The 13,384-nt window shown below is 39.0% G+C and overlaps 1 protein-coding gene across 1 annotated transcript; it reads right to left on the bottom strand.

Annotated features, from left to right (window-relative positions):
* Positions 1-9,058: 9,058 nt before the first annotated feature.
* LOC142177043 (uncharacterized) lies at positions 9,059-12,931 on the bottom strand. The gene is made up of 6 exons (XM_075245504.1): positions 11,792-12,931; positions 11,423-11,686; positions 10,741-10,894; positions 10,162-10,653; positions 9,895-10,116; positions 9,059-9,687 (listed from the first exon to the last, which is right to left on the bottom strand). Exons 1-6 carry the CDS (start codon positions 12,929-12,931, stop codon positions 9,059-9,061), a joined length of 2,901 nt encoding a protein of 966 aa, XP_075101605.1.
* Between the last annotated feature and the right edge of the window lie 453 nt (positions 12,932-13,384).

The following is a 13,384-nucleotide window of genomic DNA, read 5'->3' as shown; positions in this document are numbered from 1 at the left end:
TCAACAACTCCAACCATCTTCTCTACCTCAAATTAAGATCTTTTTGTTTGAACAAATACTGAAGGCTAATATGATCAGTAAATACCTTGTTGGAAAAGCATAAAATCGGGGCTGAGCCCTACCACTCTGAACTACGTCCATGGGACGGTCTCTAACTGGCTGGCCTCCACCTCCAACGGTCTGACCACCACCTCTAATGGCTTGCCCTCCACCTCTAGTGGCTTGCCCTCCACCTCTAGCTGCCTGACCCCTACCTCTAGCTGGCTGAGCAGGCAGTGAAGCAACTGGTGCCGGTATGATGGCACGGGAATCCTGCTGAGATCTGTTACTCGCAAATCTAGGGCAATACCTCCTAATGTGACCAATGTTCCCACACTCATAACACCCATCCTGATGCCGTGATGGTTGAAGATGAAGCTGACCCCAATGGGCCGGGTAACCGCTTTAGTAGCTCTGGAGTGGCGGTGCACTGATAGGAGCTGCATGTGCACCAAATGCTGGCTACCCAAAGTAATGCATAATAAGACATTGACTCCCTGAAGCGCTGGGAGATGCATGAAGTGCTGAATGAAATGATATTTGAGGATGACCCATACCAAAATTACCCCTGCCTGTATGCGAGGCACCACTAAAACCACCAAACTGACGAGGCCTCTAATCAGACCTCTGCCCTCTCTCCTGTGCAAGAACCATCTCGATCCTCTTCGCGACATTAGCAGGCGGCTGAAAAGAAGTCTCACTTCCGGTCTCCTTGGCTATCTGAAGCCTAATAAGGTGAGTGAGTCCCTCAGTAAATATCCTCACTCTCCCTCCCTCAGTAGATAGTAAAAGGAGAGCATGATGGGCCAAATTCACAAAACGGGACTCATACTGAGTAACAGTCATACTGCCCTGCTGTAGACGCTCAAATTTCTTTCGGAAATCCTCCCTCAGTGTGATAGGAAGGAACTTCTCCAGAAATACCTAAGAGAACTGCTCCTTGGTAAGTGCAGGTGATCCAACCGGTCTAGTCAATGTATAATCACTCCACCACCTCCTGGCGGAACTCGTCATCTGAAATACAGCAAAATCAACCCATTGGTCTCAACTATACCCATGTTCCGCAACACCTTATGTCATCGTTCTAGATACTCCTGTGGATCCTCAAAAGGTGTACCACTGAAGTGAACTGAAAAGAGCTTGGTAAACTTATCCAGTCTCAATAAGGCCTCAAAAGACTTGGCGGGCCTATCACCGGTCTGTGCCACAACAACTGGCTGAACTACCCCAACTAGCGGGGATACTTGAGCCTGATTCTGGGGAGTTATCTACTCCGAAGCGGGAGTAGTGGGAGTTTTGGCTCCTCCCACAGCATATGAGACGGCTTGGGGCCACTAGAAATATACCATTCTGGGCCACGCCTTCCATAAGACTCACCAACCGGACTAGACCTTCCTGAAGCACTGGAGTGGCTATGAATCCCTCCGGGACCTAAACTGGTCCAACTGGTACATTCTGAACAAGAACCTCCTCCTGAAGGTCCAACTGAGGTTCTACAGCAGGAGCTGCTGCTAGAGCTCTAGGCTGAGCTCTACCTCTGCCTCAGCTTCTAGCACGACCTCGACCTTGACTTCTACCCCTGGCCATAGTTGCCACCGGGGGTTCTGGTCCCTGTCCATCGGTAGAGGTATTCCGTGTTCTCACCATCTGCGATAGAATAAGAGAAGAATGGTTCAATCATCGATGATAGGATAAAATCGTAAGACAGAATAAAAAAGAAATGATACTGTTCCTAAACTTCATAGCCTTTGAGAGATAAGTACAGACGTCTCCGTACCGATCCTTCAGACTCTACTAAGCTGGCTCGTGACTCGTGAGACCTATGTAACCTAGTGCTCTGATACCAACTGTCACGACCCAAAATTCTCACCTTCGGACTGTGATGGCGCCTAACATTTCACTTGCTAGGCAAGCCAGCATTAGAATAATATTAGCCATTTTAAAATAATTTTTAAATTTATTAATAACAAAGAACAATTGCGGAAGTAATGTCTGAAATGTAGTGAATAATCCATACAAATAATGGTGTCTAAATACCATCCCAGAATTGGTGTCACAAGTGCACGAGCTTATAGAATAATACAAATAAAGGTCTCAATACAATAAAGCTGTCTGGAAAGTGATTACACAGCTAAAATAATATAGACGGGGACTTCAGAACTGCGGACGCTGTGTAGTTATACATCAAGTCTCCTCTGAGTAGCTGAAATCCGAGCAAGCCTATGGTACGCTGCTAGGACCAACTCCTAAATCTGCACAAGAAGTGCAGTGTGTAGTATCAGTACAACTGACCCCATGTACTGGTAAGTGTGGAGCCTAACCTCGACGAAGTAGTGACGAGGCTAAGGTGGGTCACTTACATTAACCTGTACGCAATATTAGTTAAACGACAATAATAAAAATAAATCAGGTAACTCATTTTTAATAGTTGAAGCCAACTCAGCAGTTATAATCAATTATTATTTGAATCAATTTACTCGACCACAACTTTTTCTTTTAAATTGGACCCCAAAAGCTTCAAATCTATTCACAAACAATTCGATATACTCAATATAAATCGTAGGAATTAATTCGAGATGAATTTTACTAATTTTTCGGATAAAAATCCGAAATTCATTTAAATATTCGATAGTGAGACCCACATCTTAATCTTGGAAAAACTTATGAAATCCGGACACACGTTCCGATACGAGTTCAACCATACAAAATTTATCCAATTCTGATGTCAAATGGACCTTCAAATCTTAAATTTTCGTTTTTAAAAGATTTTATAAAAATATGATTTTGCTTCCAAAATTACAAGGATTCATGATTTAAATGAGTATGGAATCATGAAATATAATCAATATAGGATAAGTAACACTTACTCCAATATTTTTCCGTGAAAATCGCCCAAGAATCGCCTTACCTGAGTTCAAAAATTGGAAATGGTTGAAAATTGGTCGAAACCCCATTTCGAGAACTTAAGTTCTGTTTTTCAGATTGTTATTCATCGCGATCGCGGAAATTCGTTCGCGATCTCGTAGAACAAAATTTTCCCAGGTTTGTTTAACACTACGCGATCGCGTATAAGGCCATGCGATCGCAGAGAATAATTTCCCAAGCTTACACGATCGCGTACAGGTTTATGCGATCGCATAGCACAATTTCGGTGCTTCAGCTTGTGCCTCATTCCTTCTTTGCGATCACAGCCTTGTGCTCGCGTTCGCAGTGCACTGGGAGATAGACTTTCACGTTTGCGTGCCTATCTTCGCGAACGCGAAGAGTAAAACTCACGGCTTAAAATATTCTCTTCGCAATCGCAGGAATGGCTTCGCGATTGCGAAGCACAATGCACCAGATGATAGCACAAGCTCAAAAACCAGATTTTCTAAGTTCAAAATCATCCCTAGCCTATCCGAAACTCACCCGAGCCCTCAGGGCTCCAAACCAAACATGCACACAAGTCCTAAAACATCATACAAACTTGATTTCACGATCAAATCGCCAAAATAACATCTAGAACTATTAATCGGACACCAAATCAAAGGAAATTTTCAAGAAAACCTTAAAACTTATATTTTTACAACCGAACATCCGAATCACGTCAAATCAACTCCAATTCTCACCAAATTCGGCGGACAAGTCATAAATATTTTAGTGGACCTATATCGAGCTCCGAAACTAAAATACGGACCCGGTGTCAATAAATCCAACATCAGTAAATTCTTAAAAATTATTAAGCTTTCAAGCTTTTAATTTTTCATCAAAATTCTATATCTCGGGCTAGGGACCTCCGAATTCTATTCCAGGCATACGCCCAAGTCCCAAATCACGATACAGACCTATCGGAACTGTCAAAAAATAATATGAGTCCGGTTGCTCAAAATGTTGACCAAAGTCAACTTAGTTGAGTTTTAAAGCTCTATTTCACATTTTAATCTATTTTACACATAAAACCTTTTCGAAAAATTTTACGGACTGCGCACGCAAGTCGAGAAATAATACATAGTGCTTTTCGAGGTCTTAGAATACATAATTACTTATTAAATTTAAAGATGATATTTTGGGTCATCACATATCCATGGCTGCATCTATTAATTTTTTAATGTTGACTGACTTATTCAATGTGTTCCTGATTCTATTTTATTCTGCTTTTATGCCTTTATCTACATCTATTAGTTTATTAATTATGATTGACTTTATTCTGTAGTTTACTAACAATGGTCTTGCTGGATTTGGTCTTTCATCATGGTGGAGAGTGGGTCAAGAAACCACTCGTGGCATACTCAAGAAAAGTTTTGCACATCAAGAAAGGTTTTGACTTTGACTTGATTTGCTATAATGATTTAGTGGATGAATATGTTTCTAACCTAGGGTATATAGGAGTCCACAAACTGATAGTTAATTGTCCTTCTAGTACATACTATGAAATAGAAGGTGATTATGGCATTAGGACTTTATTGGACTTTGTGAACAACCAGTTTAATGTTATTAGCATAGTTGTTGTAGAGGAACGTGAGTCAAGTATTAATGTACCTAATATAATCCATCACAATGATCATGATGAACCTGATGAACTTGAAGCTGCCACTGATTGTGATGAAAGTGATAATTGTGATGACAATGAATATGTTGTTTCGTCACACTATGATTGTGATAGACTAGAGAAACTTTTTAAACAAAAGAAGAGATACATTAATGACAAATGGACTAACTATAAAGAGTTGGATATGTCAATGACATTCAAAGATATTGCTGAAGCTAGGAAAGTGATAAATATGTATGCACTTGCAAATGGTTATGGGTTAGAGCAACTTAAAAGTGACCCAACTAGGCTTAGGTACATTTGTGAAGCTGGCTGCCCTTTTGTATGTCACATATCTAGGAATACTTCAGGGGGTGGGGCTGAATTCAGGACCTTAGATTTTGAGCACACTTGTGAACCTGCATATGAGAATCATAGAGTTAATGCCAAGACCATTGCTGAATACTTCAAGAGAGGGTTGCAAGATGATCCAAAAATTAAGGTTAGAGAGACAAGGACAAGCTTGAAGGCTGCATTTAATGTAAATGTTAGTGAGACAAAGTGTAAGAGGGCAAAAGGATTGATTTTGGAGAATCTGGAAGGGAGTTTTAGTGATGAATATAATAAGTAGGTGGCATATGTTAATGAATTGAAGTTTAGTAATCCTGGAAGTGATGTGGTAGTTAACTTATCAAAGGATACTCTTGCTGAAGGCAAGAGAAGGTTCCTAAGGATGTACATATGTTTTCATGCAATGAAGATGTGGTTTAAGAGTGGGTTGAGGCCCTTTATAGGGGTGGATGGAACTTTTTTGAAAGGGAAAGTTAAGGGTCAGCTTTTGGTGGCAGTTGGTTAAGACTCTGCAAACCATTTTTATCCATTAGCTTGGGCTATTGTGGATAAAGAAACAAAAGTCACATGGAAGTGATTTTTAAATCATCTACAAATATCACTGGGCCTTAAGATGGGTGAAGGAATCAATTTTATCTCAAATATGCAAAAGGTATGAACACTTTACTTCATTATTTTATTATTTTACCAATTTGTATATATAGATTATAATTCTTCTTCTTTCCTTTATATGCAGGGGCTGATTGATTCAATCTCAAGAGTTCTTCCTGAGGCACATCATAGATTTTGTGTAAGACATATAGAAGCAAACTGGTACAAGAGATGGGGGTCTGGGGAATACAAGAAATATCTTTGGTGGGCAGCTTGGAGTACCTATGAAGAGGACTTCCAAGATTAGCTGAAGAGTATGAGCTAAGTGGGTGATGATGGTAACGCTGCTGTTGAAGATCTGTTAAAGTATCCACCTACTTGCTGGAGTAGGTCACTCTTTGATACTATATGCAAGAACCAGCCAGTGGATAATAACCTGACTGAGTCCTTCAATGCACAGATATTGCAAGCCAGACACAAGCCAATTATAAAAATGTTAGAGGAGATCAGAATCAATGTTATGAATATGTTGAATGATAATGAAGCTAAAGGGATGGGGTGGGGAAGTGAATACAGTCCCAAGACTCTAAATTTGTATAACCAATTCATGAGAATTGCACAAAAGTGTCATGCGAATGGCAGTGCTGACCAAGGTTATGAAGTGACGGAAGGTAGTGATAGGCATATTGTTAAATCTAGGGGCAAAACAATGCACTTGCAGGCCATGGGACCTTTGTGGAATCCTATGTCCTTATGCAATCTGTGCCCTACTGTACAATAAGGTTGATCCTTTAAGTGAGATTAACCGGTACCTTTCCAAAGAGGCATATCTCCAAACTTATTCTCATAAGTTACAACCTGTGAGAAAAGAAAAGTCTGGAAGATAGAAACCTCACAGAATATAGAACCACCTGAATTTGTAAGGCAGGCTAGAAGGCCAAAAGTAAAAAGAACAAGAGAGGCAAATGAGTCAACCAATAGTCAAGGCCAATGGTCTCAATCCAGAAAAGGGAGAGTAATGACATGTAATAACTGTGGAGAACCTAGACATAATGCTAGGGGATGTGCCAAGGTAATCTATCTCTTGGACAATAAATTTATGCTGCTATTTTATTCTGCCTTGTTCTAACATATAATTGTGTATGTTGATAATATCACTCTAAATAAAAACAACCAATGGGTGGCAAAACAAGGGGAAAGCAGAAAAGAAAACAAAGAACTTTAGTTGATGAACCTGATGATGAACAACCTATATCCTCAACTGCTGTAGATATCCCAACTGAAGATGACTTTTATTTATCAGCACCCCAGCCAAGTCAAAACAGTCAATCCAGCAACTTTGTGTTTATGCCAACTCCTTCAGTTCAAAGGCAGCTTCCAACTAGCAATGATCCAGATTTTGAGATCCCTAACTTTGAACCTGAGCCTGACATAGCTATAAGACCAAAGAGTATCTCATAAGCAAGGAAAAGACTCCAGTTGAGGGAGCAAAGTATACCAACTGTAACTAGGCAAGTTGGATATGTTGGAAATCAGTTGAACAAACAAAGGTTGAAAAAGTTGCAAGCAAGAAAGGGTAGTGGTAAGGAGCAGAAGTGATGGAAATTTTCTTCTAATGAACTTTTATGATGTAAATTTTTGGAAGTGTTGTAATTACTGCCATGACAGTAAACTTTATATTTTGGTTGTGGTTCTTTAGTCGTGACTGTTGGATGCCATGTTATAACTAGGTGTTGACATATTTTTGGGGTTATAATATGGTATCCAGTTGTCTTATTAAACGCACTTTATGAATGTTGATAGTTGGTTAATGTTCAGTTAATTATTGTCCATTTTGTTCCCTTTTCAATTTCAGTTTTCCAGTAATCCATTTTTACGACTGGAATGCAAGTTTTTCAGTTTTAATTGCTGCTGTCTTTTGTGTCAAATGAATTGGATTGGAAGTAATTAAATGACTTAGTTATTCAACATGCCATTTAGAATAATCAAATATGCAGAACATATGCTAGTAAGGCAAAGTAATAAATACTACTACACCAACATCATCATACAATAAGGGAAAACACTGACCAAGAAATACTACTACAACATCATCATCAAATCTTCAGAACATGGCTGGAAAGCAACACATTCTACTATAGCATCAAATACTACTACAACATGGCTTAATTGACCTAAAAGTAAGCTACACATATATAACTCAAAATCAGCAACCTTGACTTTGCAAAAAAGTCACTTTATCATCGAGGCTTCAAACAAACCAAGAAACAGTCCCCAAGAAATCATAAGCAACATCCTTGTCTTTGCAAGTTTATCTTCCAAATTGATGACTTTATTCACTTCATATTGGTGTATAGCCTTCATGGCAATTACTTCTTCCTTCAATTTGTCCCTTTGCATCTTAATCTCATCCATCGACGATGTTACATCTTTAATATTAGTCCAATAACCATCTTCCCATTCCCAAAACCCACATGAACTAGGCTATCAAATATAATTCAAAAAGAAAGTTTAGCTAATCATTACAAAACTCTAAACTTGTAGATTTTATAATTACAGTAAAGTTATAAAAAAAATAGAAAACTGAAATTAAACAACCTTAGGTCTCCGAAATTTGTAGAATTTTCTTCCAGGGTTATATGTAGTAGACGAAGTGAAGTGGTTGGATATAATGCCACATCGACACCTAATCTGTGATGAACAGCTACCTTGTGACATTTATCAACCAAAGCTACGACGAGAATGAAGAAAAGAGAAATTTTGGGTAGATTTAGTTCGAGCCCTAAGTTCTTAGCAATGATGTGTCTTTTGGGGAGAAAAAGAAGACGTTGCATACGGGTCAAAATTTTGGGAGTGAAATTAGGTCAATCTAATTTGGGAGAAGAAGAAGCCGTTGGGTTTTGGGGCTTTCAACTTAATGGAAAGCTGACTTGGAAAAAATAGAGGGGGTCAATTGCCACATCGATGATCCGTTAGGGTTAGGGGTAATTACATCAACTTTGTTAACGGTAGGGTGGGGATTGAACGTAAAGTGAAATGGGGGACGAACGTGCATTAATTCCAATAGTACAGGGGCAATAATGGCCTTTTTCCCTACAATATATATATATTCACATATCAAGTAACCAACTCATCTCTACTATGCTTAACAATCTAACCACTTTACTAACAAATTATTCTTCTAGAAGAGTACTATAGTTACATGATGTACAACTATGTACTTCAACACTCTCCCTAAAGTTGTGAATGAAAAATAGTTTTCATTTCCAACTTGGATAAAAGGACCATGTGCTGCTGATGTCCCAATGCCTTTGTTAGAATGTCTGCAGGTTGACATTGAGTGGTAACATAAGCTGTTCTGATAATACCTTGCTGAAATGTTTACCTAATAAAATGGCAATCTATCTCTATGTGCTTTGTTCTTTCATGATACATGGGATTGGCTGCAATTTGTAGTGCAGCCTTGTTATCACAGTGTAGGTCCATAGGTGACATTATATTTACTTGTAGCTCTTTCAACAGTCCCTTTAACCAGACTAGTTCAGCTATTGTGCTTGCCATGCTCCTGTACTATGCTTCTGTAGAGCTTCTTGAGATGATGTTCTGCTTCTTTGCCTTCCAAGAGATGAGTGAACCTCCCAATCTTATATAATACTCTATCACTGACTTCCTTGACATAGGGCATGGGGCCCAATCTGAGTCACAAAATGCATGTATTTGCTCTTTACTTTTACTGGACATAAGGAATCCTAAACCTAGCTGCTTCTTAACATATCTCACAACATGTAATGCTGCTTCATAGTGTGACCTTTTTGGTGCATGCATGAATTGGCTAAGGCACTGGACTGCATATGAGATGTCTGGTTTGGTAATTGTAAGGTATAGTATCGTCCCTACAAGTCTCTGATAACTCCCCCTGTCTACTAATGCCTCATCATGGTTGTCTGTGTTAGTGCACTTATCAAACCTCACACTTGTGAGTTTCAGATTTTGTTCCATAGGTGTGTCTTTTGGTTTTGAACTTGCTAAGCCTGTTTCTAAAATCATCTCAAGTGCATACTTCCTTTGTGACATAAGTATCCCTTCCTTTGTTCTAGAAAACTCAATTCCTAGGAAGTATCTTAGTTCTCCTAGGTCCTTTAGTTTGAAATTCTGTTGAAGTGAAGCTTTAGCCTGGTTGGTTTCCTCTAAATCATTTCCTGTTACCAAGATGTCATCCACATATACAAGCACTAGAACAAATTTATTGTCGACATGTCTAGTGAATAGAGAATAGTCATGTTTGCTTTGTTGAAAACTAGCAGTTGTGAGGGCTTGTGTGAGCTTAAGGTTCTATTGTCTTGAAGCTTGCTTCAGCCCATAAATGGATTTTAGTAGTCTGCACACTTTGGACTCCCCCCGACTACCAATTCCTTGGGGTAGTGTCATGTAGACCTCCTCATCAAGATCCTCATTAAGGAATGCATTGTGCACATCTATTTGGAAGATAGGACAATGCTTCAGTGCAACAATAGCTATAACAGCCCTAACAATGGTAAGTTTTGCTACATGGGAGAAGGTATCATGAAAGTCTAGGCTCTCTTGCTGTGTGTACCCCTTAGCAACTAGTCTAGCCTTAAACCTCTCCACTGAATCATCAATATTGTACTTAATCTTATATACCTACTTGAAACCAATTGGAACTTTCCCAGTAGGTAGATCTACAACCTCCCAAGTATGATTATCCTCTAGAGCCTTAATCTCAAGTTTCATTGCTTGAACCCATCTATCATCCTTGGATACTTGAGAGAAAGTGGAAGGTTCAGTATCAGTAGAAAAAGAGGCAATAAAGGATTGATAGTGTGGGTGCAAATAAGTATGGGAAACACAATGATGGATAGGATATGTGATATAATTAGAGGTAGACGGTAATGGAGGATGGACATAGTCTGTCAACCAAATAGATGGCTTGGATGTTCTGCCAGACCTTCTAAGAAGAGCAACATTACATGGAGGAATAGGTGAAGGAGTGGGAACTGAATTGGATGTATCAGCAGGAACTGCTGGAGACTGTAGGGCAGAGAGATCAGCAGACTGATCAGGTGAAGATTGTATAGTAGGCTGAGGTGGTGAATGAGCAGGTGAAGTTGTATCAGGGAAGTCTATGGATGGTGAGTAGTTTAAATCTGGAGTTGCAAGAAATTTACTTTTAGGAAATTTGAAGGGAAAGATGTGTTCATGGAATATTACATCTCTACTTGGAAAAAACTTACTAGCTTCAATATCATATAGCCTATAGCCTTTTTGTGTAGATGAATACCCCATGAAGATTGCAGGAATAGATTTAGGAGTAAACTTGTCATTAAAATTAGGCTTTGTGGCATAGCAAAGGCATCCAAGAGTTCTCATATGGTCAATCTTGGGTGGCTGACCATGAAATAATTCATAGGGTGAATGACCCTTTAAGGTTGGACTGGGCAATCTATTTATGATGGATGTTGCTGTCAGAATACAATCCCCCCAGAATCTTAATGGTATGTGGGCTTGAAATCTTAATGCTCTTCCTATTTCAAGGATGTGTCTGTATTTTCTTTCTACCACCCCATTTTTTTGAGGAGTGTGAACACAACTTCTTTGGTGGACTATGCCTTTGGATCTTAATAGGTCAGAATATAGAGAATTGAAAAACTCATGTCCATTATCAGATCCCAAGACTTTAACAGAAGTAGAAAATTAATTGTGTACTAATTGAAGGAAATCAAGTAAGACAACATAGACATCACTTTTCAGTCTCAAGAGAAATGTTCAGGTCATCCTGGAGTAGTCATCAACAAGAGTAAGGAAGTATTTAAAACCATTGTAAGTAAACACTCTATATGGACCCCAAACATCCATATGTACAAGACTAAATGGGGAATTTGATCTGGTTACACTAGTAGGAAATCGTAGTCTAACTTGTTTAGCTAATGGACATATAGAACAAGTATTAGGTGTTGATTTGGACACAAGATCCTTTATTGATGGTATTTTCTGCAATACTGCAACTGGAACATGACCAAGCCTTTGATGCCACAATTCATCAGAATGATGTTGGACTGAAGAAGCTATATGGGTTGATGGAATAGAAGTAGATAGAGTAGCAGCATGTGTGAATAGATTGAGGATGTATAGGCCACCCGTGAGTCTACCAATACCCTTCACCATGCCACTGAAGAGATCCTGAAACCGAAAAAAATCAAGATAGAAATTAACTGAGCATTGTAATTCTCTTGTATATTTAGAAATAGAGAGAATGTTGTACTTAAAGTCAGGTACTTATAGCACATTTTGTATAGCTTGTGTAGGGAGAATGGAACAGGATCCAGTGTGAGTGATCTTAGTGTTGTTTCCATTTGGTAATTGCACATTGTTAGGTTGATGATTTGGTACATTCTTAGGATTTAATAGTAGGTTCAAGGATGAATCCATGTGATTTGAAGCTCCAGAGTCAATAATCCAATAACCTTGAAAAGTATTAGATATACCTGTCATGTTTGCTATTTCAGTTGGTTCATGTTCCTTGCTTAGCAACTTCAGAATATGTTGGTATTGTTCAGCAGTGAACACTGGCACAATTGGTGTAGCCATTTTCTTCAGATTTTCAAAATGCATTTCCCCTTTGTCATTCATACTTACGTTGTGAGCTGTAGGCATTTGATTCTGGTTCTCAAAACCACCTCTTCTTCTGTTATCGAACCTAGAATTGGATAGATATCCAACTAGTTTGTAGCAATTCTCTCTCTTGTGACCCTTCATATGGCAATAGTCACAGTAGAGATTATTGTTACGCTTAGGCCTACTGTTAGTTGCATTTGTTGCAGCTAAGGCACTACTGGTACCTTCCACAGGTCCACTTCCCAGAATACCACTCTGTAACATCGAAGTCCCACTCATTCTCTGACTATTTTCCTGTATGAGCATAGAATATGCTTGATCAAGTGCGGGAGTGGGGTTCATCATCAAAATCTGACTCCTTTGAGGTGCATATGTGTCATTTAGTCCCATCAAAAATTTCATTAGCTTCTGTTGGCGCAGGAATTCAACAAACAACCTAGATCTCGCACAATCATAACCATGATAGGGTATAATTGACTCAAATTCAGCCCACAAATCATTCAATTTCGAGTAATATATCGATATAATAGAGATTCCCTGCGTTAGACTACTTATTTTTGTGTTCATATGATAGATTTTTATTGCATTTACCTTATCAAAATGTTCTTTGAAGGCTTCCCATACCTTTTGTGTATTTGATAAATATACAATTCCTTTCCTCAGCTCTTGCGCTACAGAGCTCATTATCCATGGCTGGACGATGGCATTGCATCTCTCCCACTGATGAAATCGAAAACTATCTGCTATGTAGGTCTTTCTAGCACACGATCCATCTATAAATCTGATTTTATTCTTCACGAACAGAGACATCTTCATCAATCAACTCTACTCTTATTAGTTCTCCGTTCCAATAAGCATTGTGACACCAGCACCACACTTGGTGTATCTGACAGATGCACATAGAGTGGATCGTTACAATCAAGTTGTTGAGAGATTACATGTGAGGTTCCAGTAGTGTTCTGAGATGTATCGACTGGCATTTTTTTGTTTTAATGAAGGATTTGGTACGGAATTTAGCAGAGGCGAGAATTAACTGAGAAGTTAGGGAAAATTGAATCTGAGAAGAGGAGAAATCAGATCTGAGCTTCTACGCGACTGTCGATATCGATCATTGTGAGTCTAGCTCTAATACCATGTTAAATTGAACATATCGGCATCCATTGACGCCATTGAAGCTCGTATGTTGAGAGATTAGAGGAGAGAAGATAAGAGAAAAAAGAGCAGTGTTTTGGAAAATTTCTATTCTATTTCTTCTCTCTAAAA

Source organism: Nicotiana tabacum, chromosome 23, assembly GCF_000715075.1.
Source record: "Nicotiana tabacum cultivar K326 chromosome 23, ASM71507v2, whole genome shotgun sequence".
NCBI lineage: Eukaryota > Viridiplantae > Streptophyta > Magnoliopsida > Solanales > Solanaceae > Nicotiana > Nicotiana tabacum.
The sequence above is the reverse complement of the archived record's forward strand: the minus strand, read 5'-3'. Positions and strand labels throughout refer to the sequence as shown.